General features: G+C 50.2%; 1 protein-coding gene across 4 annotated transcripts in view; it reads right to left on the bottom strand.

The window, feature by feature from the left end:
- Window positions 1-1,675: 1,675 nt before the first annotated feature.
- Window positions 1,676-24,153, bottom strand: part of ZBTB40 (zinc finger and BTB domain containing 40) — a 65,703-nt gene continuing 43,225 nt past the window's right edge. For all 4 annotated transcript variants that reach the window (XM_066375374.1, XM_066375373.1, XM_066375372.1 and 1 more), the window contains 12 exons: window positions 23,128-23,264; window positions 22,544-22,745; window positions 22,052-22,185; window positions 20,060-20,228; window positions 19,282-19,749; window positions 17,821-18,027; window positions 13,760-13,924; window positions 11,013-11,227; window positions 9,717-9,879; window positions 8,920-9,006; window positions 6,869-7,095; window positions 1,676-5,138 (listed from right to left, as the gene is read on the bottom strand). In XM_066375374.1, the coding sequence (XP_066231471.1) occupies window positions 4,944-5,138; window positions 6,869-7,095; window positions 8,920-9,006; window positions 9,717-9,879; window positions 11,013-11,227; window positions 13,760-13,924; window positions 17,821-18,027; window positions 19,282-19,749; window positions 20,060-20,228; window positions 22,052-22,185; window positions 22,544-22,745; window positions 23,128-23,264 (2,369 nt within the window). In that variant the 3' untranslated portion in view covers window positions 1,676-4,943. The remainder of the gene's footprint in view (window positions 5,139-6,868; window positions 7,096-8,919; window positions 9,007-9,716; window positions 9,880-11,012; window positions 11,228-13,759; window positions 13,925-17,820; window positions 18,028-19,281; window positions 19,750-20,059; window positions 20,229-22,051; window positions 22,186-22,543; window positions 22,746-23,127; window positions 23,265-24,153) is intronic.

Genomic DNA, 24,153 nt, shown 5'->3' with positions numbered 1-24,153 from the left:
TGCCTTGGTCTTGGGCACACTGCAGTTCATCCCAGGCCCTCTATCTTAGGCTACCTGAGGCTTCCTCCTTTCTTGTCCTCCTCTGCCTCTTCCTCATGACTCTCGTCAAGTATCTGAAACACGAACAGACATCTTTACAGAGCATCTATATTAGGCTAGGCATTTGATAAACGTTAACTTTCTTTCTCACCATCACTGTTAGGAACAACTTGCCCAAGGTCATTGTCTAGCTGGAGGTGGGTGGGAAGCCCCGGGTCCAGATCTGAGATAACTGGATCACTGGAAGTCACTGGGCCCATTTCCCACCTCCGCCCCATCACACCTGACCCACAGCAGTGCCTCAGCCCTGTGCACGGTCACCTTCATGGCCAGCCCCGCTGCATGCCGCAATCCCCCCAGCTGCCTGGACGCTCTCAGAATTACTGCTTGAGAAACGGCAGCGCCAGCCTCTCTCCAAACACACTGCTTAGGCAGAGGGGCATGCTTTCATAAGGACCTGTGGGCTCTGGACTAGTCTATTCAGGCAGGCGACTCCAGGACTGTCCCAGAGGAAGTTAGCAGAGCCCCCACCCACCCTGCCTTCCCCAGCCCCGGCGCTGCCCGAGTTTAGAGGGCTGCAGGATATGATCCCTCCCTTCCTCACAGGCTGGACTCTCACTGCAGAAATCATGGACAGCCTGTGCGTCTGCCTTGTTTCCTTGTTGCTGCCAGCAACGTGACATTTTCAGCTGTTCACCACAAAAGGTTTCTGCTTATTTTACAGTTATCTGCTCAGCACTTTATGCTTTGGGGGCAGCTGAGATCCGAGAGAGAACGAGAAGTGGTGGGAGTTTATAAGGACCCCTAAGGATTCAGAGATTGGAAGAAGACACACGCAAACATGAGGGGATGAACATTTTCCCCAGTCCAGGAACCGCAGGGAACGGCTCATCTGTCTGTGAAGGGCTTTATTAATAACTACTAAAATTTTCAACACTAAATTAATTAAGCCCAGGCTTTTCGTCTGCACTACAAATCTGTGGGGGGTAAATATGATAATTTCTCTCATTTATAGATGGCAGTTGGAGGAGGGAGCTCAGAAAGGGTCAGTCAGTATTCCATCCAAGGCCATACAGTCAGAAATGGCATAGCTGGGATGTGCCCAGGTCTGACACAAAATGTCTCCAAAACACTGCCCCACGGGAAAGAGGGCTTTGGAAATGGGGCTCCCCAGGACAAGAGAGCACCCCCCATGCTACTGTGACCTGACAGCACACAATAGCCCCCAGAAAACCAGGCCTTATTCAGCCTGTTTGACAGCTGCCCAGGACCTAAGAGAAAACATCTATATCACAGTCCATTTGAAACTCACAAAGTGCCATGTTTTCCAAAGCACGTATTTTATTTGTATAGAGTAGTGCAAGGCGAGCACGAATAATGGTTCATAATTCAATTTACACGGCATCACATGCTGGTTGTCCTGCCCACAGTGGTAGTGGGTGGGGCTGGCCCTGGTGAGGGAAACGGTAACATTTCTGGGATTTGGAAGTGATCTAAATTAAAATAGCCCAGGGGATACATTTTCTCCTCAACAGGGCAACCCCAAAGCACTGGCAGCTTCTCTTTGTTACAGGCAGTCGTAGGTGTAGCAAGTTTCTGAGTTTTGACTGTGCTTCTGAGCTTTTGGCCCAAGTCCTAGCAGCCCCAAGGTTTTCCACGGCAACAAGGCAACGGCTGACTTGCCTTCACACTCCCTTCAGCCCCAAGTCTTTCTTTCACTCCTGTTCTCCTGACCTCCCAGTGTCCCCGGGACACACGGGGCCAGCAGGGCAGGACTGGGCTGCTAAACTCTTCCTTTGGGAGGACTGATTAAAACCCACCAGCTTTTCCCATCGCTGTCCAACTTCCTAGCCCCACTTTAATAGAAGTATTGCCTGTAAGAACCATTCAATGTAAGATGAGCAGTTACTTTCATCCCTTAGTCAATTCACTGATGTCAGGCACATGAGATTTAAAGGCACAACCCTCCCAGCTCATTAACACGTCATCAGCCTGTGATGACATTACGTAGGTGAGAGAGAAACTCTTAGGCCCCACCTCATCTCCTCAATTCCGGGAGTGTTCCTGCTTAGAGCAGGTGCAGAGAACAGGGACCTTGCCACCCCATTCACCCCGTCAGACTTGACATCAGCCGCTATCAGAGCTCTTCCCTGAGGGCCGAGGCTGATGTGTGTCCCATGGTCAGTAGGAGGGGAGAGTCAGAATGCTTCCTCAGAGGCCTGGAATCATGGAGGATTCGCACTGTGGACAGTGGCAGTCCTGGCCTCACCATTTTCCAAATACAAAGCTTCTGAGACAGAAAAGGTGGGCTTTATAAAATAAATGAGTAAACACCTTTGTCTCTGCCCCCTTTGTCCCAGGTTCTGCTCATGTACATAAACACCTTCCTATGGCAATCCTTGCTCTTCATCACCTATGTGCTATCTCACTTACCTGAGCTGAGTAAGCCCTGTTCCATAAGTGACTCCCAGCATTCCCATTGACTTAGGCTCCAGCTTGGAATCTGCCTGCCTTTCCCTCCTCACCAGCTGTTTCATGAGCTCTGGGAGCCCACAGACTCCTTCATAACACCTCAAATGCCCCGGGTCAGCCCAGAGCCCACAGGGCAGCGCCCATGAAAGAAGCAGGTGATGTGGACCGAGACTACAATAACCATGTCTCCGTGGCAGCAAGTCAGTAGGTCTCTTGGGCAGAAGTGGGGAAAAAAGAATAAAATGGCCAAGTAGTGCTAGAAAACATCTGTCATAAAGTTCACACTTGGCTGTCTCTAGGGAGTAACTGTGCAATCACCGCCAATGCAGTCTCTTGCAAAGGTCTACCTAGAGCAAAGGTTAAATTCAGGACAGACCTCTCCTCTGTCCTGAACACAGCGAGCACAGGGTTCGTGCCTCCTGGCCAGTGTGCCACGGGCAGGAGTCCAACTTCTCTGTTTGCTCCAGCACGGTGACTTGCTTGCTGGTCTGGTGATTCTGAAGAAAGCACGTGTCCTGCCACAATCTGGCCGTCAGAAAGGGTTTCTCGGAACTTAGAAGGATCTGAAACTTGCATTTAAAACATACAGTTTTCTCTATTCAGAAGACTTTTCAAAAAGAAAAATCACGTTCCCCTACAGGCCCATAGTAGATTATTTGTGACTGGGCTGGAAGACGTTTTGGTGACACTGCAGTTCCCAGCTAGCGCCTGTGGCCCGCCAGGAGCTGCATGTCCATTGCCGGGCTTGTCCGCAAGGCCCTGTGAGCACAGGTCACTCCACTCTGTCAGCGGGTTTTATTTGCTGTCGAGGGAAGAGTGGGTGCCATCTCGCCACCTGCAGATCAAGAGCTCTCCTGGTCTGCAGCTCACAGGACTGAAATCCTGAAGGAGACAGGGACTGCGCTGGCACAAGCAGTGAGGGCTTCACGTGGGGTCCACGTCTTAAAGGTTTGAGCACCATCTTCTGGTTGGTTTTTGGCTTTTGAGGCCAACTTGTCTTTGAAAACTTCATTTACTTCAGAATGAAGACCCCTGAGCTGACACGCTCAAGTGATTTGCATATCAAGGCGAGGACACCTGGAGCAGGAGCGCATGAGCCTCCACCCCTGCCTTTGCAGCAGCTCGTGGTGGCAGTGAAAGTCCCTGCCACGACCAAGGTCGACCCTTTCTACCTGAGTGCCCGGTGATGGGAACTGTGCTTGGAAAGAAGGGGTGTCTCCTGCCAGCCTGCAGTTTGAGGGCCACCGAGCGAGCAAACTGGGCACTACCCCCTGCAGGGCCAGGCCCCATGCGAGGCAGGGAGCCCGCCTATGTGTAAACACTGCCCCAGCAGACCTCACCCTCTGGCTGAGGAAAGGAAGGAAGACAAATGCTAGTCACTCCATGCGAACGGCGGGCACTTACATCCATCTAATTGCACTTCATAATGGGTTCCCCAAACCATTCATTATCAGATTATATGTTAGGAACTGAAGATAAAAAAGCTTTGTGAGATTCAGACCCCAAAGGATCACTGACCGGCAGTAGCAGTGACAGCCTGGAAGAGCTCCAACAGCAGGGAGGTGGACAGGGCCGGGGCGGGGCCAGGCGGCAGGGCAGGGGGCCCAGCTGGGCGGTCACGGGGCTCCTCCACCTGGTGCTGGGCCCTCAGCTGCCCTACATGTTCTGGAGGGAGGGCTAGGCCCCCAGGTCGGGCAGAAGATGCAGTTGTTGATTAGGGAAGGGGATGAGGGTGATGTGGAAAGGCTGCAGGGACCAGCGTCAGGTACAGAACACCATGGAAAACCCTGGAGAGTGTCTGTGCAGCCGGATGGCCTCATACCGAACGTGTCCAGCAGAAACATCCAAAGTCTTCGTTTTGGAAAGGGCTGACTGTCCTGACGCTATGGAACTGCACATGTAAACGAGGCCTTCCTGTGTTAACATGCTGCTACCTGTCCTATGACCACCACGGGGTCTTCTGGGTGACCCAAGAAGCTGGAAGGATGAGAAGTGAGGAAGGGGCCACGTGTGCTCAAGGCTGGGGGTCTGGTCTGTGAGTGCTTCTCTCATTTTTAAACAACCAGAAGGCACGGACAGCGTCTGTAGCCCACTGTGTGGGCTGGTCACCCGCTCCTACCCCACGGCTCTTCAGACTCTATTTCAGAAGCTATATCCACTTAGGGATGGACAGTGTTGCGGAGGCCACGGCAGGCCTGTGCGGAAGTGGGCCTGCTGCTACTGAGGACAGGGGTGTCAGTGTTGATGACTCACTCTTGGTTCTAGGAGAACAATGACATTTCTTCCGTCTGTTTTCCGAGTGAGACCATTTTGGTCGGTGCTAGGCTAAAACACTCATCACTTAGGACAGCCAGGGACAGAGGGCAAAGGGCAAGCCGTGGAGCTTGCTCTCCGCTGCAAATGCAAGACTCCTTCACTGGAAAAGCAGCCACTCACTTGGCCTCACCACAGATCAGGGTCACGGTACCATCCAGCAGATCCTCCACAGTCACCGCCACGAGCTCAGAACTGGTCTGAGATGTCTGCGAATCTGGCAGCGTCACAAACACCTGCGAGCCAGCAAGCTGAGTCTCCTCCAAAGTGATCACCTGCTCTGCTGAGGCCGCCGGCTCGGGGGTCTGGATCACCTGAAAGGGAAAGACCAGAGGCCGCTCTGGGCAGTGCCCACAGCGAGCTCCCAGAATTTACATGGTTTTTGTCTCATGCTGTAATGATGATATTTATGTTTTCACCTGAGGAGAGCAATTATATGTGCCTAATGGGAAGAGGCAAATCCAACACACCAGCGATGCAAAAGAGAAGGCAGGCAAACAATTTAAATAACTCTGTGAGCTAAATTGCTATAATTTAGCTCAGTATGCCATCTCAGGGCGCCCGGGCTCTGTGATTACACACCAGTGAACGCAGGTTCTGTTTCTCACACTGGGTTTTCCCGTCTCGAGGATTACGCTGCAGAGGTAAGTGCTGTGTAAAAGGAATGCTACTGAAGGTGCTTAGTTTCATGCTAGAACCATGAAAACTGGAATGTTTTACCAGAAGCCTTGAGTTGCCACAAGTGGTATCCTGGGCCCTTGATCAGGCTAAGAGGCTTCCTCAGTGGCTATATGGCTACAGAGCTAATAGCTACAGGAGGAAGAGCAGGTGGACGAAATGTGACTCCTGTCAACTCATCCCTGTGGCTCCCCCAGCTGGCAAGGCCAGCAGCTCTGGGCAGTGCCCACAGCGAGCTACACATACCCCTTCCAGACCTGCAGGCCACACATACCCCTTCCAGACCTGCAGCTGTTGAAGAGGACCCTCCCATCTCAGGAGCGCCAGTCTGTGCCTACGTACAGTTCCTGCCGGAACCTCGAGTTGGAACGGTGGAGCCTAGGACAGCTTGATGCTCCCTGATATGTTCAAACAGGTACCCTGGCTCTTGAGAACTAGCCAGGAGTGGGGATCAGGGCACTAAACATGAGTTGGCAGAAGTGGGGAAGCCACGTTCAGCCATGTCTCTGTGCTATTGGGAGCGAAGAGACCAACTGTGATGTTCAATCAGAAATCATCTAGGAGAGTAGTTTTCAAACTGTGTTTTCTTTCTTTTTCTTTTAGCAATGGAATCTTTCTTTCCCCTAAGGACAGCCTACCAAGAATCCTAATCGCTGAAACTGCTCTGGCTGACATGGCAGAGAGTGTGCCGGAGGCCGTGGAGCACGGTTTATAAATGACTGTTCCAGGAGGCTGGCGGGGACGTGCCTGCAGTTCCCCTCCAGCCCACCCACCAACTACTGCCCGTACATACACGGAGCTGCTCTCCCTTTCTGCCCGCCCTCTCTGGGGCAACGGGAAGAACAATAAAAGACCGGGGACACAGAGAGGGGCTGGAGCAAGCTCAGCCCTGACGCACTAGGATAGGCGGCTTTCTACCCCGGTAAAGGCAAGAGGCCCAACATGTCCGCACGTTAGCTGCGCCTGCCCGGAGCTAGCAGTGTTTCAGCTGAAGGTGTTCCCAACAGAGAGCCCACCCGCCCTTCTCCGAGGTTTCCCGCAACCCTCAGCACAGCCCAGTGCTTCACAGGAGGCGGGCGTGTGTGTGAACAGGGAGAGAAGCCAAGGCAGTTCCGCTTCTGGAAATTCTTGTTCTGCGTTCCCACTACTTAGGGGCCACCTCACATGTGGCCACCGGAACACTAGGGTTTTCTGTTCTGTTTGCTAAGAGGCCCAGAGAGCCTCTTACAGGTCCTCTTGGTGATGACTATACTGCTTACAGAACCCTCTGGGAGCCCCGTGAGAAAGGCTGGGTGTTGAGAGAGACCCCTCCAGAGAAGCCTTGGGAACCCCACATGAGCACCCTCTGTCTGACAGCCCCAGTTACCTGCACCATCTGCGAGGCTGCCACTTGGGTTTCACTGCCCGCCACCTTTGGGTGGTCAGATTCCAGGTGACCCTCCAGCTGGGTCTGGGAGGTGAAGAGCTCCCCACAGAGCTCACAGGGGAAGGTGCTCTCTGACTGCTTGAAGTGCTCCGTGGTGACGTGGTGCTGCAGGGCCCCCGGAAAGCGGAAGGTGGCCGCACAGTACAAGCACCTGAACGGCTGGGACCCTGGAGCAGGGAGACAGAGGGATGAGCTGGGGGTGAAAAGCTGAGGGAAACAAGAGCAGGGAGTGAGGAGAGGGGAGAGGGGAGAGGAAGGAACAACAAGGAACACAGCTCCAAGGCAGATCCACGTTTTGTGGGACCTGAAACTTCTGACGCCACAGCTCAATCCGCCTCTGCTGACGCCCGTTATTCACTCAGCTGCAGATAATGATGCCGATGACACTATACTTCATCAATTCTAGAAAGCACATTCCACACCTCTGAAATGGATTCAATGGCATCTTAGAACTGCTGTGGGCTGGTGGCAGTCAGACCTGTCAACGGCTGTGCATGCAGAACACCGAACCTGACGAAGTCCAAAGTCCAGCAGCATCAAGACCTGCAGAGTGTGTGTCAGTGCTTGGCAGAAAATCCCTAAGACAGGAGTGGTACACGCCTTTAACTGAAAGGGACCCAAAGGTTCAGGAGATGAGATGAATACCTGGACATCCCCAAAGCAGGATCAGAAGTACACCAGTTTCACCTGGTGCTGAACAGACCAAGCCAGAGGCCTCACTATGTGCTCTGCCCAGTGCTCTCAATGGCAGCGTTTCCACTGTGTGGAGTGACAGGCTCGTCGACAATCTGAGCTGAAAGCTACTCTGAGAACCTGGATTCTCACCTTATTTCTCCTGTCTTCCTTTTTATGTATGCACACAAGAGTGCATAAAGATCTACGTCAAGTTAAGTCCAAAACAGCACTTAGAATAACCTGTAAGTTCTAAATGACAGGAAACATAGTTTAATTGGCAGCTGTTTTTCTTTCTTAATGGTTCTTTAAAAAGGTTGCATCTTGCCTGATTAGGTGGTAGTGCAGTGGATAGAGCATTGGACTGGGATGCAGAGGACCCAGGTTCGAGACTCCAAGGTCGCCAGCTTGAGCGTGGGCTCATCTGGTTTGAGCAAGGCTCACCAGCTTGAGTCCAAGGTCACTGGCTTGAACAAGGGGTCACTCAGTCTGCTGAAGCCTCTATCCCAGGGGTCTCAAACTCAACTCAGCATGTGGGCCACAGAGCAAGATCACAGCTGTTCGGTGGGCCGCACTAGGTCTACAAAAGGCAACTGTTATGCAACACTTTTCTCACTGCAGTTGAAAACAAAAAAAAATCAGTACAACAAGCACAATCGTACATGCAGTTTACTCAGTGTCACAAAACGACCAGAAACTGTAGTTTGCATCACAACTGCTGTTAACTAAGCTAATATCTAGCTAGGATGCTAGAGAAATGAAAAACACAAGTAGGCCCCTAGGCTTACTTAATTTTATCCAAAATATTTTGAACTTCGTGGATTAGTCTGCGGGCTGCACAAAATTGTTCGGCGGGCTGCATGCGGCCCGTGGGCCGCGAGTTTGAGACCCCTGCTCTATCCCCTTACCCCCGGGTCAAGGCACATATGAGAAAGCGATCAATGAACAACTAAGGTGCTGAAACAAAGAATTAATACTTCTCATCTTCCTTCCTGTCTGTCCCTATCTGCCCCTCTCTCTGTCTCTGTCACAAAAAAAAAGGTACATTTTACAACTGGCATTTTGGATTTGATGAGCTATAGCATTAACAATGATAATCACAGGAAATGCTCACTGGTGCCAGGCCCCGTGTGTTTTCTGTCTATAATATGCTCAATTCTTAGTCACCTGATGAGACAGGTCTGCCGCTGTCTCGTTTTACAGATGAGGAGTGAGGCACAGTCAGGGAAGCGACTCGGCCTGAGTTGCACGGCCGTGGACAGTGGAAAGGAGACTCACCACCGGGCCGTGCAGCTCAGCACTACCCCCAGGGCACTCACCTGAGTGCTGGCACTTGACGTGAACCTGCAGCAAAGCTGGTGTGGGGAAGAGCTCCTTACACTGGTCACACTCATGGAACTTCATATCTGTGAACACACGAGGGAAGAAGTGGCGGGGAAGAACCAAAGGATGGCTCTCTCAGGCTGGACAGCACAGGGTTGGGTGCGGGGTGCCAGTAACACCTAGCAAGCAGCTACTGAGTGCCAGGAACCTGACCCCTACGATGTATGGGTGCACTCACTCCAGCAGTAAAGACTCCGGGTCTGGATCTCGATGCCTGGATGAACAGGGGTGTTGTGAGGGTTAAATGACAAAACACATGTGCAGTGCCCAGTATAGAGCCTTGCACATAGGAAATGCTTCATAACTGCTGGTTGTTGTGATTATCCCCAAATTCACCTGCAAGGCAGGTATTAATAACAGCCATCCTGAAGAGAAGGAAACAGGCTCAGAAAAGAGAAGTCACTTGCCAAGGTCATGCAGCTGATCAGTGCTACAGTCAGGATTTGCACCCAGGCCTGTCTGCCACCAAAGCTGACCCCTTGCAATGTGCTGTGACTGTCACTCACGGACTGGTAGGAGCTTACACTGCCCTGGGGCTCTGGGTTTGAGAACCACTGCCCCTCAAGCTACTGTTACTGGGGGACCAGAGAACACCCTCCGGGCACACTGGGGCAGAATGAAGATGACTGCCACAGAACACCACACTCCAGCACAGGACGTGGGGACCTGGGGCAGAACCAGGACGCCGCGTTCCCGCTCATCAGCTCACACTCCGTCTCTGGCACCAGCTCACCTGCATGCTCTGTTTTGATGTGCTTCTTGTGTTCAATGGTGTTGGGAAAGGTTTTGTCACACGAACTGCACTGGAGTGATGAGAACTTAGAAGATCGATGGTTCTGAGCAGCAAACACATCAGGGTGGTGGGTCCGATTGTGGTACCACAAACCAGATAATTGCTGTAAGGAATTTGGCAAGTGTTAGGTGTTAGAATGTCCCAGCAAACTGGAGAGCTCATAAAGCCCTCAAGTGAGAGAGAAAAACGTTCTCAGGTAAGTGTATGGATCTAGAGTAACACTCTTACCTATCACATCGAGTGCTGACATGGCAAAGGCTAGTGTTTGTGGGAACAAAGCACGTGGGTATTTCCTGAGAGGCCACTACGGGACAGGGCTCAGCTGAGAAACTCACTCCCCACCACAGCCTGTGAGGGAGGGGCTGGACTCTTCCCGTGAGGCGAGGCTGAGGCACAGCGGGTTAAGGACTTACCCTGGGCCACAGGTTAGTCAATAGCAGGAGCGGGATCCAAACCCTGGCACCTGTTCTTCACCACCGAGCTGCATCTCACAGCTGCCCGAGGGCAGCGTGCAGGGGAGACACCTGGTGGAGCAGGGCCCCCTGTCCCTACTGTGCAAGCAAGCGTCCCCTCCTTCCCGGGCTCAGGGCAGCACTGGACACTCTCCCTACCATCCCATGGCTTCCTAGAGCCCAAGCCCAGGCCTCACTCAGCTCTGTAACTCTACGGTCACAGCACATGGCTGGGTGCAAAGCGAACTCTGTTTTGGTTGAAATCAGCTGCCGTGCTTCTCTCCGTAACCCAGATCTTACGGATGCCAGCAAGGACGCTTCTTCTCTGTGGTCTTCGAGTATCTCGCAGATGTGAGTTCTTTTAGTTCTATGTGGGGTTTCACTTTAATTACATACCAAATTGTAAAGTAAAAAAGCAGAGCCCTTCCCTGGGAGTTAAAAAAAATAATTGTGCTAAACAAGATAATTCTAGGCAGTGTTACACACCCTACTGCCACTCTCATGTCCCTTGACACATGGGGCAATAGGTTCTAAAGAATGTGAGCACCCAGGGGAAGCAGCATTCAGTTCAGAAGGGTGAGAACCTCGCTCCAATTAGAGCTCCCCAGTGCGTTGCTCTGACCAGACACCTGAGAGAATTATTACAAGCTGTGTCTTTATGAAAACCAGCCGAATCATCATATCTGGAGACAAGATATGCCCCATAAGCCAAAATAGGAATCAAGGAGACCAAAGGGAGAGTAGTTCAGGGACGGGAAGAGCTCCCGGGGGAAGCTGAGGTCACCTGGTAAGCCTTGTTGCAGATCCCGCAGCTGAAGGGCTTCCCTCCCACGTGGGTCACCATGTGCCGCTCCAGCATGGAAGGGGCACTGAAGATCTTCCCACACGTGGGGCACGGGTGGTACTCCTTGGAGTGCACCTCGTGGATGTGCTTGCGGTGATCCTGCAGAGTGGGGAAGCTCATCCTGCATTTCTTGCAGTCATAGGGGTCTTCTATGTCTGGTTCCATGAGGGACAGCCACGAGAGGAAGGCGCAGAGAAAAAAACACCACAGGCAGCAGTGAGGTGTGGGCGGTTATACACAGCTCCAGACACAGGGCTGTTTCTAGAGGTCATGCAAGGTCACAGAGTGCAAGGACCAGAAGTCAGTATAGCAACCACCTGACTATCCCCTACTTCCCCTGGGAGATGGATTCCTCTGAGGCTCGTGGATTAACCACCTCTGTCTGCAGCATTGAGCAGTTCACCTCAATTTCTCAGTTTTCTTCTTATTAAATTCCATTTTCCTGCTGTCCAGGGTGTGAGGTTCTTGCTCTTCCCCTGCTTGCGGTGGGCATTCCTGTTTTCTAATTCTCTACAGAGTCCCACACCCTCCCAGAGCTTTGCCATTTCCTCGGCTGTCAGTCATATGAACGACGGGGGGAATACTGCCTTGCTCCTCACTTGAGACTCAATGATAAAAACACTTTCATAGGTAATGTTTAACGGGCGCCACGTGGCATCAGGCATGTTCTCAGTGCCTTTCACACTAACCCTTCCAATAACCCTGCGAGGAGCTCCTCTTATCAATCCTATTTTATAGATGAGGAAAGTCAAGGCTTCGAGAGTGCCCAGTGGCACAAGCAGGAAATGGCTGAAGTAGGTGACAATCCCAGCTTGCGTTCCCAAGGCCATGCTCTGAGCTACATGCTTAATTGGCATGCTAGCGCTGCCGCGGGAGCTTGGCAGTCAGAACTAGCGGGTGAAGAATGCACCTGCCACCCCTATGGCAGAAACGTCAGTCTTTTTCTGAAAACAACAGAAAGCAAAATGTTTTAATAATAAAATCCTTTGTCCACAAGAAAGGTGCAGCCCCCAGCACATCTGTGTGCACTGATCCAGATTAATTCATGAATTCTGACACATAGCAGCACTCGGTATCACTAACAAGTTTCCCTGTGGACACGAGCTCTCGAAATCCGGGTTTTACATTATCTTTTAAGACACTTTGAAGCATTTCTCCATAGCAATGGTGTGGTCTTATGAAACAGGTAGGGAACAAAGCGAGGGACCTGGATGCCGAGCCCGCTGCCAATGACATCCTCTGCCGCACGGCTCAAGATTTAGGTCCTCTCCACTTCCACTGTGAAAATGGGTGCCTGCCACCGTCCGACTCCCATGTAATGCTACCAGGAAAGGAGACTAAAGCAGAAGATCATTTAAAGATGTTGAGGACATCAAAATCGTGGCGCTGGACCCAAGCCAGGCTCGCTCACTGCAAGTCCACTGCCACTGGGTATTCTGGACAGTCTGGTAAACTCTTTGTGGGAGGGGGCACCTCCTACTCCCCCCGCACTGCCCACATCCACAGCCACATGCCGGGCACACAGAAGCTTTGGCTGAGCTGTCTGCTGGCTGGCTGGCGACAGACTCGAGTGTGTGGCGTGAAGCACGGGTCTGGGAGGCGCTGTCTGCGGACAGCTAGAAGCTGGTGTGTGGGAACAGGGGCAGGGATGGGGGCAGGGACGGAGGGTATGTAGGGTGCATGGCACCCAGAAACACCGGCTTTGGTGGGGACAAACAGCACTTGAGAGGGTTGCTCTCATCACCAATAATACTTCTGGCACTTACTGAGCGTTGTTTGTGTGCCAGGAATAGAGCTTCACACTTTACATGTGATCGCTCACTGCATTCTCACAATTTAAGGCGCTAGTATGATTATTTTCTTTAGTGTACAGAAGGGACCCAAGAAACTTAGAAAGGTAAAGAGATTTGTTTATGGTCTCAAAAAGTAAATGGCAGGATCCAGATTCAAGTGCAGGCCCATGTGATTTCAGGGACCCCCTGTGAGCTGTGCTGACTGCACCCCTTGCAAGAGCAGCTATGCACAATGTGGCCGCCGAGCGCCTCACAGCGACTTCCTGATGCTGTAGCGGCATCACTTCCTCTCCCTGTGTGTGTTTAATACACGAGTGGTTTTGTCTGTATCAGCTCTAGCAGAAGGGGAGAAAGATGGGCAGACCTCACTAACTGAGTGAATACAATGGCATTTGAGAGAGAAGGTTGGCAGAAGGCTTTAAAGGGAGCATGGCCAGGGACCACTTATGAAGGTAAATGTGAACTCAAAGTGTCCGGGTTGCTCCCAGGGGGCAAGGCGGGCAGGACTCTGAGACGAGAGTGGAGAGGGACGGGGCAGAAAGCAGCGTTCCGTGGACTAACGCGAACAGCCCGCTGCTCTGCGCGCCTGTCTATGACAGGGGCTCCCTCCTTCAAACACAATTAGTTTCTGTCGGCCACACAGGCTGGGAGGGCTGAACAGGAAGACAGGGAGACAGCCTGCACAGAGAAACAGGTGTCACTCAGTGACATGTTAAAATGGGATTCCTCCTGCAAGAGAAATGAGGGACTCTGGGTTTTACAGGAGAACAGGGAAAAGGAAGGCACTGAATGGGGCCCAGCTCTGGTACAGTGACAATTCTGTTACGATTGTCATATCCCTTCTCAGGGCCAGGTCTGTGCTGAATGCCCGACAGCCACAGTCTCGGTACATACTGTGAAAGGTGTGCAGATGGATGGAGAGGCCATTGGCTTGCCGGAAGCCCTTGCCACAGTCTCTGCAGACATATGGCTTGTCGCCCGTGTGGGTCCTCACATGGCGGGACAGCTCAATGGACTGGGCAAACACAGCATCACAGTACTGGCACGCGTACATTTTTCCTGGAAATACACATGAGTTTGTTAGAGCCAGTGCTAAACACTTGACATTTCTGAAAAGAAATTACATTCTAAGGCATGTGTTGGGGAAACATAATCTGGGAGAGGACAGTACAGCATCAGGACACTGCAGTACACCAGGTGAGAGGTCTGAGCCATCCACAGCTGATTAAACAGAGCGGGTGTCAGCGTGGCTCCCGCCCCTGAGGAATAAGAACAGAGTTCTTCACACAAGATTACCCATCTTTTAACCAGGCCCCACAAGTATGAAGAGCTCATTCCACACCCAGGAAACAGATGCATCATTGTGCCCAGACACACGCAAGTCTGGATCCCTTGAAATATTTTCAGTACAGAATGCAACAGCACATAGAGGTGAGAGGCATGAACTCAGAGAAGAATCAAAGCCTTCTCCCAACGACGTGCTATAGTTATTCACTTGCCTTCTCTATTTTTTCTTTTTTTTTTTTTCTTTTTCTTTTTTTTTTTTTTTGTATTTTCTGAAGCTGGAAACAGGGAGAGACAGTCAGACAGACTCCCACATGCGCCTGACCGGGATCCACCCGGCACGCCCACCAGGGGTGACGCTCTGCCCACCAGGGGGCGATGCTCTGCCCCTCCGGGGCGTCGCTCTGCCGAGACCAGAGCCACTCTAGCACCTGGGGCAGAGGCCAAGGAGCCATCTCCAGCGCCCGGGCCATCTTTGCTCCAATGGAGCCTTGGCTGCGGGAGGGGAAGAGAGAGACAGAGAGGAAGGGAGGGGGGGGATAGAGAAGCAAATGGGCGCTTCTCCTATGTGCCCTGGCCGGGAATCGAACCCGGGTCCCCCGCACGCCAGGCCGACGCTCTACCGCTGAGCAACCGGCCAGGGCCTCCTTCTCTATTTTTTCATTCACAATATAATGACAGCCAAAGACTTTTAGAAAATACAAGAGCAAGTCTGGAGAACTAGTATTTACTAAAAATGCTAGACCAACTGTACCTCCACCCTCCCTTAGGGGCCAATAGAGAAGAAGGGAAATTGGTGGTAGGGGTCCAGATCCCCCAAATCCTCCTTTTCGCTTTTACATCCTCATTTTCATTTTTACACACTGGGCTTTGAAATAAGAGTCTGCTGAAAAAAAGGAATTTATCTTAAGCTGAGCATTCAATGTATTGAGAAGCCCCAGACCCAGCCCTTGGCCTTCTGCTCTGCCTTCCCTTTTTAAATGACCTTGTCTCAGAGCCTCGGACCCCACCTGTATGCAGACAGCTCTCACACTTCTGCAGCTCCCAGCCTTCCCCAGAACCCCAGTGCCATATCCAACTGCCCATCACTCTCCTTATCTCCCTGGAGGTCTGACAGGTATCTCACAGTCATGATAGCCGAACAGAGCTCCCGGTTCTCTACCACCCCCAGCTCCCAAGTCCCCCCACTGTAGTACATGGCAGCATCACTTGCTCAGTGGCTCCTGCCCAAATTCTACAGCCATCCCTAATTCCTCTCCTTCCCTCACACACCTCATTCAATCCATCACTAGTCCTTCCTGACTTCCACTTTCAGTAATACATTCCCAAACCTGGAACTATTACACCCCCCACTCCCAACACAACCCTAGAGGACAACTCCATCACCTCTACACTGGACTACAACAATGCCTCCTGCCTCTCTGTTAATACTATACTCTTCCCCTCTTATAATTTATTGTCCAGCATCACCTTTAAAAAATGTAAATCATGCCCTGGCTGGTTGGTTCAGTGGAAGAGCATCAGCCTGGCATGTGGATGTCCCAAGTTCAATTCCCAGGCAGGGCCCACAGGAGAAGCGATCATCTGCTCCCCACCCCCTTCCCGCAGCCTTGGCTCGATTTATTCAAGCGCATCAACCCTGGACACTGAGAATGGCTCCATGGAGCCTCGCCTTGGACACTAAAATTAGCTCACTGGCAATCAGCCCCAGACGGGGGTCACCAGGTGGATCCCAGTTGGGGCACACGTGAGAGTTTGTTTCTCTATCTCCTCTTCTCTCACTTAAATTTAAAAGAAATGTAAATCTGACCTTATCATTCCTTGGCTCAAAACTCTCCAATGGCTTCCTATGGTAGACAGAATAATGGCCCCAAAGGTGTCCATATCCCAACTCTAAAGACTTGTGAATACTGTTACCTTACATGGCAAATAGGACTCTGTAGACAGAAAAGTTGAGGATCTTGAGATGGGAAGATTACCTTGGGTTATACAAGCAGGCCCAATGTAATCACAAGGGTCCTTGTAAGAGGGAGGAAGAAGAGTCAGAGGAGGAGGCATGCTGGCAGAAGCAGAGCATGGAATGCTGTGGCTGTGGGCCAAGGAATGTGGGCAACCTCTGTGAGCTGGGAAAGGCCGGAGCGAATTCCCCACAGAGCCTCCAGAAGGACCACACTCCGCTGAAACTTTATCCTTGTAAGACTCACTTTGGACTTGTAACCTCCAAAGTGGTAAGATAATACATTTCCATTGTTTTAAGCCACTGTTTGTGATACACAGTTCGCATAAAACCAAAGCCCTTTCCTTGGCTTATAAGACCCTGCAAGATTTGGCTTTGGGGACCTCTCTGACCTCATCTGCTCACACTCACTCGTTCACTCTGCTGCAGCCCCTTCTGGCTTCTTTGGTCTCAAACAGCCAGGCTCACTCCCACTCAGGATGCTTTTACCCTAGAGCTTCCACTGGTCCCACCTCTCCCTTCACTCAGGTTTCCACTCAACTCTCAGCTCTTGGGGTCTTTTCTGATAATACCAATAGTGTCCCACCCCGGCCCTGTCATTCTCTTGCTGGTTACTCTGCCTTGTTTGTCTTCACAGCAGTGACCACTGTCTGAATTCCACATTTATCTGTTGACGGTCTGCTTTACCCGCTGGGATGGCAGCCACACGAGAGCAAGGTGTGTAAGTTACACCATCCTCGGCGCCTGCAACAGGGCTTGAGAAATTCACTTACTCAGTAAGTGTTTACTGAGGGCCTACTGTGCTAAGTTTGTACTAGATCTGAGTTCCACAGATACAGAAAAAAAAAGGACTAACTGCTTTCCCCTCATAAAGCTTTCATTCTAACAGGGGGAGACTAAGCAAGTTAATAAAGTAGATAATAAATCAAATTATAAGCACTATGGAGAAACACGATGCAGGGGGCTTGGGCTGGGTCACTGAGATCGCACACAAGGTGGTCAGGAAAAGGTGAGGTGAGGAGCCTCTGCAGGACTTTGGGCAGAGAACCGACAGGATGCGGTTTAGTTCCAAGGGGATCACTTGGGCCTGTGTACCGAGAACACTGCCCGGGGAAAGGGTGAGAAGGGGACCAGTTAGGAGGCCAGTGAGACAAAGGCAGCATAATTACTTACACATAAATGCTCCAAACTACACATAGAATCCTTGGAGAGCCCCCCTGCCTCCCCCCCGCTAGACTAGAAAGCCCTACTGGATCCTTCCCTATCTCCCTGGTATGGCTGCATATGACACCACTGACGACTCTGCACTGTCACTGTGTCTGTACCAGACACTCTGAACCGCCAGCCTGTGAGCACAGGACCCAGCTCAGCCACGCAGCATCCGCCGCTGCCCGCTCCGCCAATGTGTGTCTCATGCTCCAAGTCCACCCGAAAGCCTGTGGAACTCCTGCTTTATGTAAATTGTGTAACTGACACTCCGTTAGTCAGTTACAGTCCTAACACTCTGTTAGTCAGCCTCTCTTCAGAAACTCCCACCATAAGCACTTTACAAGCCTGAGCACATCTGTGCTCTCAGTCCTCTGTGTGCCTAGAGATTCGCATGCTGTGTCGTTTTTAATCTACTCGAGACATGTATGCGCCTAATCCCAGGTGGGGTTTTCGGCGGCTCACAGTTGCAGTACGCAGGAGCGGCGGGAACTTGCCCGCGCCTTACCTTCTGAGTGCTTCTTCTTGGTGTGGTAGGCCAGCGCCGAGGCCTGGGTGAAGGTCATGAGGCAGTGCTTGCACATGAACGGGCGGTCCCCAGTGTGGAGGCGGAGGTGGTTCTTCAGGGTAGAATTGGCTGCAAACTTGGCCCCACACTCTTCACAGGAGAAAGGCTTCTCATCAAAGTGCTCGGTCAGTTTGTGGTACTGCATGCCTAGGGAGGCCGTGCCAGGGACCAGAGAGAGACGAGTCATCACTGTCATGAAGCTACATCAGATCCAGCATCAGGATGCATCCTAACAGTACTGCCTCGGGCCAGGCCTCGAGAGCAAGCATGGCCTGGACCACATGGCCCGGACCATGCTCGCTCTGACCTCCCGCGGCCACGCTGCTCCTCACATATCCATGCTGCCCGTCTGCTACCTCCGGCACCCCGGAAGCCACCTCGCTCCCACTCACGGTGTAATCAGTCATGAAGTGTTGAAGTGTCCTCCTAGGTTTATCTTCCCTATTCCCCATCTTTCTCTTAAATAGGACCCAGTCACCCAGAGAGAGTGAAACAAAACTCACTTTTATGTTTCATTAGGTTTATCCAACATCTGGGGCAAGGAAAAACAATTCTGACTCTGCGTCCCATGGTTTCTGTGATTGTTGTTTATCAAGAAACAAGTGATGCGCAGAAGCCCAACAGTCAGGCGTTAACGAGCTGGCTATCATTATGAACAATAATGGACAGTTTACTGAGTACTAACTGCTGTAGGCACTGTACTAGGTGTTTAGCTATATTATCTTAAATCCTCATCGCAATCTAAAAAAGTAAGTGGTATCAGGGTGCCTATTGATGGAAAGATTAAAGTTTAGAGAGCTTACTCCAAAGATTAGATTCTTCTAAAAACATTACCCTGTAAAGTGACCATGGAATTTGTCATCCAAACCAGGTCACTTTTGAAAATGAAAGGGGCTCCAAAGTTTATTCACAGGCATTAGTTGATACATAAGTACTATTCTGTGACTGACCCGGACAGATGGAAATGGAAGATTATCCTAGATTAGGGAATTAAGAAATGCATGATTTAATTTCTTTTAAGGAAGGAGAAACAGAAGAGACAACAAGGAAAAACATGGATAACTGCTGAATCTGTGTGATAGGTACATGGAGTTTTATTATACAAGTCTGTCTACTTTTGAGTGTGTTTGAAATTTTCATGATAAAGATTAAATAAGTTAAAAAAAAAACCCAAAAAACAAAAGCATTACCCTGCCCCTGTGGGAACCTGCTCTACTTCCTAAGCCCATCCATGGCCCTTTCTACACATAGCCAGAAGCTGAGCCAGGAATCCAAACCGCAACACCCAGAACCAACGTCCTCGGGAATCCAAACCGCAACACCCAGAACCAACGTCCTCGGGAATCCAAACCACAACACCCAGAACCAACGTCCTTAGTGACCTCGCCTTCTCGGATGTACCTGAGGCATGAGCGAATTCCCTTCCGCAGAGGTCACACGTCACTGGAAGCCGCTTCTTCTTCTTCTTGGGGACGGCGGCCTCTCCGCCTGCGCCGTGGGCCTCCAGCTGATGCTTCTCCAGCTCCTTCTTCGACTCCTTGGTCTCATTACACTCCTTACACTGCACCTGCTTGCCCTTGGCCACCCGGCAGCGCTTCATGTGCACTTTCAGGCGGCAGTAGAAGTGGAAGCTCTTGTCACAGGCCTTACAGACGAAGCTCTTCTTGGCGGGGTCCGGGGAGGCAGCGGGGTCTTTCTCTTGTTGGTCGGGCAAGGAGCTGGTCTCTCCCTGGTCGCTCTGCCTCCCAGACTGGCTGTCTTCTTCAGCTGGCTCTGCGGCCTTTCCATGTGCTCTGTCGTTGGCTTCCAGGTGAAATTTACTGCCCACTTTCCACCTTTCCTCCCCTCCGTTTTCCTGAGTAAGGAAGCCTACACAGGAGAGAAACCTCATAGCTCTGGGAACTCTCTAAGTTTCTACTTTGCTTTCTAATTTCTCTTCTTATAGGAGAATGCGGACTGCTTGAGACCCTCAGACAACTCTGAAGCAGTATCACTGTCCTCTATACTTGATGAACACCAACAGTATCATTTTACATCTATACCTAGGACTTTTCAAAGCACTGCGAGCATATACAATAAATATAGCTATGGACGAACTCTCGTATGAACAGCTGTCTTTTTCCTGCACTAAGGAAGCAAGCAAGGGGGCCTGCCAGGACCCCCTCATCCCACCTCTTACCAGTGGCCGCCAACTCCTGCAGGACAGGCTGCAGGCCTGGGAAAGAGCTGTGGACGCTGCACAGCAGCTGACAGATTTCCACGGCCGAGACGGACTTTTCCCTGGCTCTGCTCAGCACTGCTCTCGGGGATGCTGCAGGGCCGGCCGTCTCAGAGGAGATGCTCAGAATCTAAATGAATCCCAGGAGACAAAGGTTTGCGGTTAATGTCAGCAGGTTTTCGACATGGTTTTTCCACTTAAAAAAATAAAAGCTAATTTCAGGAAGGCCCTGCTCTACCTATAATAAGTTTACATGGCTGTGATAAACTTAGTGGAGAGCCCTGTTTTCCAAAGAACAGAGACATTATCAAAATAAAAAAAGAAGGCACACGCGAAGACAAGTATGCAAATACAAAGCGTCTTCTATGAGAAATACCCTCTCAGCAACCAGGAGTCTCCTGAAGGACTTTTCTAGGTCTTAATACTAAGAACTTGGAAAACTGTAGGATTTGGTGGTTGTTTCTGCCTTGGAAGATAAAAATAATTTTTCATAATATATAATTGTCTCAATGTATGGAAGTAATTCTGCATGATCAGTGGCTTCACATTTTTAGATACTTAGATGTTCCCTTTTAAACATCATTTTCTTTCATAAAGAAACTCAGCTTTTTAAAGAAAGGGGCTTTAAAGAGGCCAAGCATATTTTTTCAAAGCCGTCCTCTTGCAGAATGTTAGCGCTATCAGCAGAAAGAGTTGGGACACTGGAAAATAAAGCAAAATCATCCACAGATGGCCAAATGGAATTTTCATTTTGGAAGATATTTTATTTTTGCTCTTTTCAAGTCTATCTAAATAAACCTGATGTCCCTGGAGGCAGGCATGAGACTAATTAGCGAGGCTAACACTGATCGACTGCAGAAGCCCCATCCCTGAAGTACGTGGAGTGCTGGCAGGGAGTCTAATAGACGACTCTCTCCTCCGAAGCCCACGGAAACATGTGGCATCGTCTTCCCATCTGAGTCAGACTAAGGTGGGCTGTGTGGACAGTTAGAAAACGGTCCCTCTGTATACCTCCTATGCCTACTTGGATCAAAAGGCGCTATAGGTGAATTTGTATTTAATTGTATGTTCCTTTATAATTCTTCCCTACTCGAGACACACATGATCCTGGACTGGATGTTCACGAATTCTCCCCCAATCCCCACCTGGTTTTTCTGGGATGCCGGCCACACTGTGAAAAGCCTTACAGAAAACGAGTTGGCGCTATTTGCTACCCAATATGGGCAAAAGCTTTGTTCTAGCTATGTTTATCTTGGCTCTTTCTAGAAGCCAGAATGGAGCATGTAATAAGACCATTTTACTTTCCTTCTTCTAAAAAGAAGTTGCCTTTTTTTCAGTGAGAGAGAGAGATAGACAGGAAGGGAGAGAGATGAGAAACATCAACTCATAGTTGTGACACCTTAGTTGTTCATTGATTGCTTTCTCATATGTGCCTTGACCAGGGGGCTCTGGCCGAGCCAGTAACCCCTTGCTCAAGTCAGAGACTTTGGGCTCAAGCCAGAGACCTTGGATTTCAAACCTGGGTCCTCACCATCCCAAGTCGACACTCTATCCACTGTGTCACTAACTGGTCAGGCAAAAAATTGCTTCTTAAAACGTGTTAGAGAACAGTATCATGGTTCCTTTTGAGTTTACCAATGTTAAGGCAAATAGAATAAATCTAGGTTTGAGTCACATGGACCTGGGTTTACATTCTGGCTTCCTCTCTGACCACCTGGAGCATCCTAGAGAAGTTACTAAACCCCTTGCAGCCTCAGCTTCCTTATCTGTAAAATGTGGGTGGCATTACCCCCCACTTATTGTTGGGAGGACTAAAAGGGCACAGTGCTCTGGATAGTAGAGGGCTCGGCGCCCAGCAGGCCTCTATAGAAGGTGGCTCCTCCCTGAGGAAGGAGGCAGTCCCAGGCCTGCACTGTCAAACTCCCTGCAACAATGTGTTTAATTCCCACACACCTCCTTCACAGTCTCTGCCAGGTGCTCTTCCTCTGCGGTAAAGCCCTTCAGTTCAACTCTGTGTTGGATGGCCTCGACGATCAATCTGTGATGCCTCAGGATGGTTTCTAAGGCAGCATTTTCCGGGGTGGTCACTGAAAGAAAGGGGGTTGAAACTCATTAGTAAACTATGAGCATCATTTTTGCTCCAGGAAGTCTCTTCACCTTTTCTCAGCTGAATTCTTCATAATGAGAATACACTTCACCTATCTCCTAGCTGCGAGCGAGGAAAGTGGTATTAGCCCTGCACTCAGAGTATAATTACTAATATATGCTTAGAATACTTACTGCCTATTTTATTTAAAAAGGTTTACATCCTGGAACAAATTACTGGTTCTTACTTCTAATGGTAGGGATGCAGAAGACTACATAACAGAGCTCTTCCTATTTTCTGACAAGACTAACAACAATTTCTGGTAGGGACGCAGTCAGGACCGAGGTCAGGTAACCCACCTGCCCGGAAGAAAGCGTCGGCACCAGGCTCCCTTCGTATTTCCTCCATGAGCAGGTTCAGCGGGCAGGTCTTCGTGTCCTGAACCACCAGCAGCAGCTGCCAAATGGCTGTTGCAGAGAGAGTCTGCTTTTCTAGAACTGCTGACATCAAAGAACTGAAACCACCCGAACCAGAGTCACGTTTCACAAGCGTCTCCATGACCTTCAAGATGCAGCACAAACACACACGTAAGGGGCTTTCTGGCCACTGGCCCAGCTGCAGGACTGAGCACTGGGCCACAGGGCGCTCACTCTGGGGCGGGGCTTCAAGTATCCTCCACCTCTCTCAACCTGAGGAGTTTTCATAGATAACAAAGCTCTTCATTCTCCTGCTGAATGCCTTGCCTTATTACTGCAGAAATTACAACTATCCCACTTGTCACGCTGCCTCAGAAACTCAGTCACCTCTGATTTCTCCTCTACTGGCTCCTTAGCATTTCTCAACATGGCTGCATGTGTATATTTTTATAAAATATGTTTTAAATATATATATATTGATCTTTTTTCCTACTTTCTCATTTTTCCACTCCCCCCAACTCCCTTACCTCTCTTTCTCCAGGGGCTAAACTCTTCACATGTGGGATCACTTTCAGTAACATCTGGTTGTCTGTGAAAATCTCAGAGAGGTTTTCGTGATACCGTCTCAATAGCTCAGTCCCATAATCATCAGGGCTTGCTTGGACTGTAAGGACATTAGCAAAACAATGATGTTCAACAGAACACAACTTCCTTAAGGGTTTCTCCTATGGAAGACCAGGGGAGTTACAAACGAGAGAGGAAAAGATACCAGGCCGGAGCCATCTCCTCTGGAGAGCAAGTCCAGCTCCTGGCCTGGGCCACATATATGTGTTCAGACCTCCTTCGGTCTACACTCAATCATTTGGTGCTTCAGGGTCACAAGACCACTAAGCCTTTGAAAGTCAGCACCTGGTGGCAGAAGCTAGGGACTGCTCCAGAGGGGTTGGGGGTAATTAGAAGGCTGCACTTGTAAGAGATTCAGATGTACAGATTCAAAAGGTGTTATCCATCAAGGCTGTGGTCAAGGATCCACGTGGTGGTCCAAAACACAGGCGGGTGTGAGTCCAGCAGGAAGGAGTACGGCTTACCCACTGCCTTCTGTGTTTATGCCCTCTGAGCCAGCCTGTTAGATACTCTCTTTTAAGAAGTCATATTTATTTGAAAGTAAAGAAAAATCAACACCATCAAGTATTTCCCTTAGCTTTGCAGATATTTAAAATTTTATTCTCCTTTTTGTCCCAATAACTTCACTTCTGGGAATCTCACGTTAGGTATTTGTCACTGTATAACTTGTGGTGATGATGGTGGTAATGAAGATAATAATAACTAATTTACTGAGTGCCTAATATGTGCTAGGCACTGTGCTAATTGTTTTGCATATATAATCTCATAATAGCCACAAAAACAAACGTGACAGGGACCTTACTTATTTTTATTTCACAGAGGAGAGAATAAGATTCAGAAAGCTTAATCCCTGGCTCACGGCCACACAGCTACATAATAAGTCAGGATGAAAACCCAGGTTGTCCTGACAGTCTTAACCATTATGCTCA

This window comes from Saccopteryx leptura, chromosome 3, assembly GCF_036850995.1.
Source record: "Saccopteryx leptura isolate mSacLep1 chromosome 3, mSacLep1_pri_phased_curated, whole genome shotgun sequence".
Classification (NCBI taxonomy): domain Eukaryota; kingdom Metazoa; phylum Chordata; class Mammalia; order Chiroptera; family Emballonuridae; genus Saccopteryx; species Saccopteryx leptura.
Note: the sequence above shows the minus strand (reverse complement) of the source record. Positions and strands in the feature narration are given on the sequence as shown.